At 33.3% G+C, this 6109-nt stretch overlaps 1 protein-coding gene across 1 annotated transcript; it reads left to right on the plus strand.

The window, feature by feature from the left end:
• The first annotated feature begins 3988 nt into the window (after positions 1-3988).
• LOC107813483 (photosystem II reaction center proteins PsbY, chloroplastic-like) lies at positions 3989-4922 on the plus strand. Its single transcript, XM_016638756.2, has one exon. It carries the CDS (start codon positions 4152-4154, stop codon positions 4740-4742), a length of 591 nt encoding a protein of 196 aa, XP_016494242.1. The 5' UTR covers positions 3989-4151; the 3' UTR covers positions 4743-4922.
• The last annotated feature ends 1187 nt before the right edge of the window (positions 4923-6109 follow it).

Here is a 6109-nt window from a genome sequence, read left to right on the forward strand (position 1 = left end):
GATGCTAGACACCTATGGCCCTACGACGATAGTTGAAAGGATATTGGGTATGATTAAATACTTGAAGAATTAGTGATTGATCAAGATGGAATCTGTCAACTCTTGGTAATGAGTTTAAGCTCTATGTTGTCATGAATTATAACCGACCAAATTAAGACCTTGGCCAGGGCGATTGAATGAAAGAAGAAAAGAGTTTCTTAGGTTATTCAATGGTTGATTATATATGATATGAACACATAGTTGGTCGCCTATTATGATTTGACAGTTAAACCATATCCTAGGGTGACCCAGAGCTATAAGGACAGAATGAATTAATCTATTGCTTTTCTATGAGTCCTTGAGAGTAAATTGTATACTTCATTCTATCCGGTCGTTAAGGAGTGTTGCTAGACGTCACCCTTGATTAGTATATTGATGTGATCAATTTACTACCGGTTTAGTATTGAACCTACGGGGTCGCACACTAACGAGTGTTCTAATCTTTGCTAAGGATTAATTAATTTATTATTTAACAATTAAATTAAAGAATTTAATTAGTTAAATAAATAAAGTTATTAGTCCAAATTAAATATTGTTATATTTTTTGCTAGCACAGAGGATATAATTAATATTGTGAACAAGTTGAAGTTTTCTATTTGGAATAGAAAATTAAATTATATCTCTTGGTTAAAATATATATATATATATATATATATATATATATATATATATGTGTGTGTGTGTGTGTGTGTGTGTGTGTGTGTGTGTGTGTGTGTATGTGTGTGTGTGTGTGAGTGATATAATTAATATTTGTTTATTTAAGATATGTATATAAATATTAATGAAAGCTTTTAAGTAAATCCAATTTTGAATTAGACTGACAAGAAGTCGACGTGCGGCTACTTCCATGAAACCCATTTGGAATGAGATTAAGATTTCCTTCAAGAAAATACTAATTCAATTTTGAATTGGATTATGTATGTATATATATATATATATATATATATATATATATATATATATATATATATATATATATATATATATATGGTGGATGAACGAAGTGAGAGAGAAGTTTTAAATGAAAAAGGGAAATCACTTTGTGAAAGTGCAAATACAATACAGAGCATAGAGAGAAAATATAATTACAAGAAAAATGTTTCTTGTTCTTCTATCCTTGAGTTGAGATTTTTGAGAAAAATTCCAGCACAAATTTTTATTCAATTTGTTTGCCGGTTCATTGATCAAAGAGTTGATAACAAGGATCAGTCTCGGTGTGGATACGCATAGGGGGATAGCAAGGATCAGGTCATGAAAAATTAAACTGAAAAAAATATTTTAAATTTTTTTTCGGGGGGGGGGGGGGGGGTGGAGGGGGGAGGGGGGAGTCAAAAGAAAATAGAAATTTAAATTACAAAAAAGTAATTTTTTTGTGCGGTATGGGGGGATTGCAGAAAAACGAAAAATAGAAATTTGAAATTGCAAAAAAAAATAAAAAATAAGGTGTGGGGATGGAGGGGTAGTAGGGTGGGTGGTAACGGAAAAACTGAAAGTTGAAACAAAAAAAAAGCCTTTTTTGGAGAGGGGGTGGAGTGGGTTGGTGAGGGTGGGGAAGGTTGAGAAGGAGTTTTGTAAAATATTTTCCCTTCTCTTGATAAGGAAAATATTTTCTTACAATTGGAGAAAAATAAGTTCATAAGAAAAATATTTTAACCCAGCCAAACATGAGAAAATTGAAAAATATTTTCCGAAAAATATTTTACTTCGTACCAAACACACCCTTAATTTAATCGCACTCGGTGTAACTACACTCCTGATTTTTCGATTGAAGGTTGATTAAAGTTGTAAGAATAAAGCAAATACTACCTGTTACACAAATTAGACCAACAAGTCTGAAAGGTGCCAAATAGAGCGCAAGTGTAAAGCATATCATCACTTTTGCTACAATTTAAATATGCAAAGGCTGGTCCTAAAAAACTGCCAACCAAAGTCAAGGAAACTAAGTTTTTGCACTAATGAAGTTCTTGCTGTTACTCTGAATAAGAAACATACTCCCTCCATTTTAATTTATGAGAATTTATTCTTTTTGGTCCGTTTAAAAAAAAATGACTCTTTTTTAAATTTGAAAATAATTTAGCTTAAACTTACTATTCTATCCTTAATGAGAAGCTTTTATAACCACACAAATACTTTGGGCCCCTTTTTGACTTGTTTAGGATCACAAATTCCAAAAATATTTATTTTTTCTTAAATTTTGTGCCTGGTCAAACAGGTTCACGTAAATTGAAACAGAGAGAAGAACATTCATGAACTAAATCTTTATAAATCATTGTTGAAAAGAACTCACCAATAGGACACGAGAGGGAATTAGTACTATCATTCCACCAGGAGAGGTATCTTAGGGTCACAAATCCAAAACAGATGTGAAGAATGATAACGTTACCAGCTAAACTGTACTAAACTTTCTGATAACAGGATACTCAGTGTTTTTTTTTTTTTTTTTTTGAAGATAAGCTGATTACTTGTAGGGATAGTTTATACTTCTTAAAACTAAGAATGAATGTACAAAATTATTTAATATGAAGTGACACAATTCTACTTAATAAAACTATGTCATGAAGAACAATAGAGTTATCCCCTCATTCCCTATCAAAAGAATGACAAATTATATTTTGAGTGAGACTCAACCAATAAACCTTATATTAGGCACCTCCAGCTATTATGGCACGTACGTAGTTTCCATTTAATTCTGCCATGTGGGACCTACTTTTCTACTTGTCTAATAACTAGAGGGGCCTCATACAAGTTTTATTGGTTGAGTCTCATCCAAAATATAATTGGCAAAATACATATTTTACCCATCGATCTTGTACTCAAATTCTTCTTACACACCTATTAAATACGGGAATAGTATTACACATCAAAACTTTTAAAAGTGTGTCGATTATATACTTCTTTTGCCATGTGTCATACGTGTGTATTACACATAAAAGAGACGCATGAAAACTACAAAATTCATCTGAAATTAAGTTTTTTATTTTATTTTTCCCTTTTTTAACTATTTTCCTTACAAATTAAAGAAAAACAATATAACCCACGTCTTCTTCCCTAACCCACACCCCAACAATCCCCCCCCCCCCAACCTCCATCCTAATCTTGTATACCCCCTCATATTTCGTCTCTTCAACCCCCATGACTAAGAAGAAAAAGAAAAGAAAGAAGAAAAAAGGAGCTATTGGGTCTTGTAAAAATTACCATTATTGACTTTTTGAAAAAGCTTGAAAATTTAATCGGGTTTTGTTGATTTGGTGTTCCATGACCTAGAAAATTAGTTTGAATTCGTGATTATTGTTGAATAAAAATGTACTCAGGTGATTAGTTTTGATAAAAGTCAAAAAATACCATTAACAAGTTTGAAGCTTTGGGTTTGAGCTTCATTTTGAAATTTCTATAAGGATTTGTGATGGATGTTGTTAAAACTTGTTAAAAATTGGGCAAAGAGTTGAATCTATAGTTGGAGAAGAAAGTGCTTGTAGTCGAAGGATTGGTGGTAGTATGGCGGTGGTAGAGAAGATGATGTGGTTGGAGAGATGAGGAGGGGGTGGGGTTTTTTTCTGTATTTTTTTCTTTGGGAAGATGAGGAGTGGGGTGGGGGCAAAGGTTTATTTTCTTTTTCAGTTTTTTTTAACGATTTATGACACATGTCAGACGCTGATTGACACGTGTAATAGCAATCTTTAAGCAGATGTGATCAAATACCGAAGTGGTGTGTAATTGACACACCTTTCAAAATTTTGGTAGGTAATATTATTTCCGTCTTTAACATGTGTGTAAGAGAAATTTGGGGTAAAGATCGATGGGTAAAGTATGAATTTTGGCAATATAATTTCTCCAAAAGAATTTAAGAAGTTTCTAGTTATTGTTGGTGGAAAAGGAGTGAATAGGAAGTGATAAGAAACCATTGGTATGTTATCAAATATGAGGTCCATATCGCCCGGATCACAATCTTAGGATAAGAGACCAATCTAAAATCCACGCTCCTATTGGACATCTCATTTTTATCGCTTGACTCTTCTTCTTTCTATATTCCACATTTCTCACATCAATAATAGCAAACAAAAACAAACCAAATTGCAACTTCAAAGCCAGAAACCCTTAACAGCAACAAAGAAATGGCAGCCACCATAGGAACCATGGCCATGCTCAACGTCAAATGCTTTACCAAAGCATCTATTAACAACCCTTCAAAGCCCAAACCCATCTCTCTTCTCTCCCTTCAAAACCTCCCAAAAGGTCTATTGACTTCCAAAACATCTGAAAACACCTCAAACTTATCAAGTTCCCTCACTGGAACAGCAATTGCAGGTGCCATTTTCTCAACCCTGAGCTCATGCGACAGCGCTTTTGCCGCTCAACAAATTGCTGACATAGCAGAGGGAGACAACAGGGGTTTAGCACTTTTACTTCCTTTAATTCCTGCTATAGCATGGGTTCTTTACAACATTCTTCAACCAGCACTGAACCAAATCAATAAAATGAGGAATCAAGGAGTTATTATTGGTCTTGGTCTAACTGGTTTAGCAGCATCAGGTTTTTTCCACACTCCAGAGGCTTCAGCTGCTAGTGAAATTGCTATGATTGCAGATGCAGCAAGTGACAACAGAGGACAACTTTTGTTGATTGTTGTGACTCCTGCTTTGCTTTGGGTTGCTTACAATATTCTACAGCCAGCTTTGAATCAGATCAACAAGATGAGACAGTGAGGATCATGTTTTGTAAAAGTGTGCAGTTGTATTTGGACAATATTACTTATATAAAGTTGCACCTTTTTGACTTTTATCAATCAACTTGTCCTTAAAAAAAACCATTTTGTTTTATGGATAACTTTCTTTCAAACTTATTTAGTAGGATTGAATAAAATTGTGTATTATTTGTAATCAAAAGATTGTTCTCAACTTATATATATGAAATTAGTTGTATTTACTTGATCTGTTGTCTGTATATAGGTATGACATTAATCAAAATCAGGGGACCAAGATTTTAGGTTTAAGGGCTTATTATTGGCAGATTGGAATTTAACCACATAATTCCCTTCATTATGTAGGAATATCTCAGGCTCAGTAATACTAAACCATGTTTGATTAACATATACTCCTCACCATGTAATTGTACCATGGGCTGTCACCAATGATGTACACAATCAAAGCACTGCTCCATTTCTCAATCTCCTTCTCCACTTCTGTTTTTCTGATTGGACAATAATTTTACTATTAGTATTCTGGGGGGAACATAAGAGAGATTTAATTCCATTTTAAGCATAGCAATTTCTAACAAATAGATTTACCTATGTATTTCCCGGGGGCTCTTTTTCCTCTTCAAAAATTACTGGATCTGCGTAGTTGAAAGAAAAATATTTTGTTATAAATCTATCTTTACAATTCTTTATTTCCTCCACACATCTCCACACACAAAATAAACTATCAATACCCCCGGTTATAATAAGAAATTAGTTCAACTCCTTCAGGTAACATTGTTCTAATAAGAATACATACCAAAAAGTTCTATTCTAACGATTATTTGCAAATGAACTTGAGCCAAATTAACTAACTTGAGGTGCGTCTACGTAATTGAAGTAAATAAGCACATTGCTTAACCTGTTGAGCCCGTACACAACACGGGCAACATTCTTGCTTGAGAATAAATAAAAAGGGAGAGTAGAAACTTATATTGTTTTGTGGTGCACAATTTAAGTCAATAAAGTATATTGTAATGGTCCAAAGAAGAGGAATTGAATCTCTGAGTGGACAATCTGCAGGTTATATTTGAATTTCATTAGGAGCAAAACCATTATTGAACTAATGTCACTATATCAACAACAAAACCTTGGAGGCAGAACAATAAGATAATTAGCCAAATTTAATTTCATAAATTAGGTATAAAGTGTGGGGTCCATGAAGAAGAAGAAAAATAGATGTGATAAAGACTTCTAAATCTTTTTTTGGCAGCCACTATTTTTGTTGAATTGCTCAAATTGAAGAGTTCGAATATTTCTTTCTTTTGATGTCACTGATGACATCTGTAGGGATATAGAATCTCTATAAATAGAGAGCTTCTGAGCCATTTGTAATAC

The sequence above is a fragment of the Nicotiana tabacum genome, chromosome 6, assembly GCF_000715075.1.
Source record: "Nicotiana tabacum cultivar K326 chromosome 6, ASM71507v2, whole genome shotgun sequence".
NCBI lineage: Eukaryota > Viridiplantae > Streptophyta > Magnoliopsida > Solanales > Solanaceae > Nicotiana > Nicotiana tabacum.

Excerpts from the sequence above, each read along its gene's own strand:
- LOC107813483 (XM_016638756.2), top strand. The coding sequence starts at position 4,152 with ATGGCAGCCACCATAGGAACCATGGCCATGCTCAACGTCAAATGCTTT.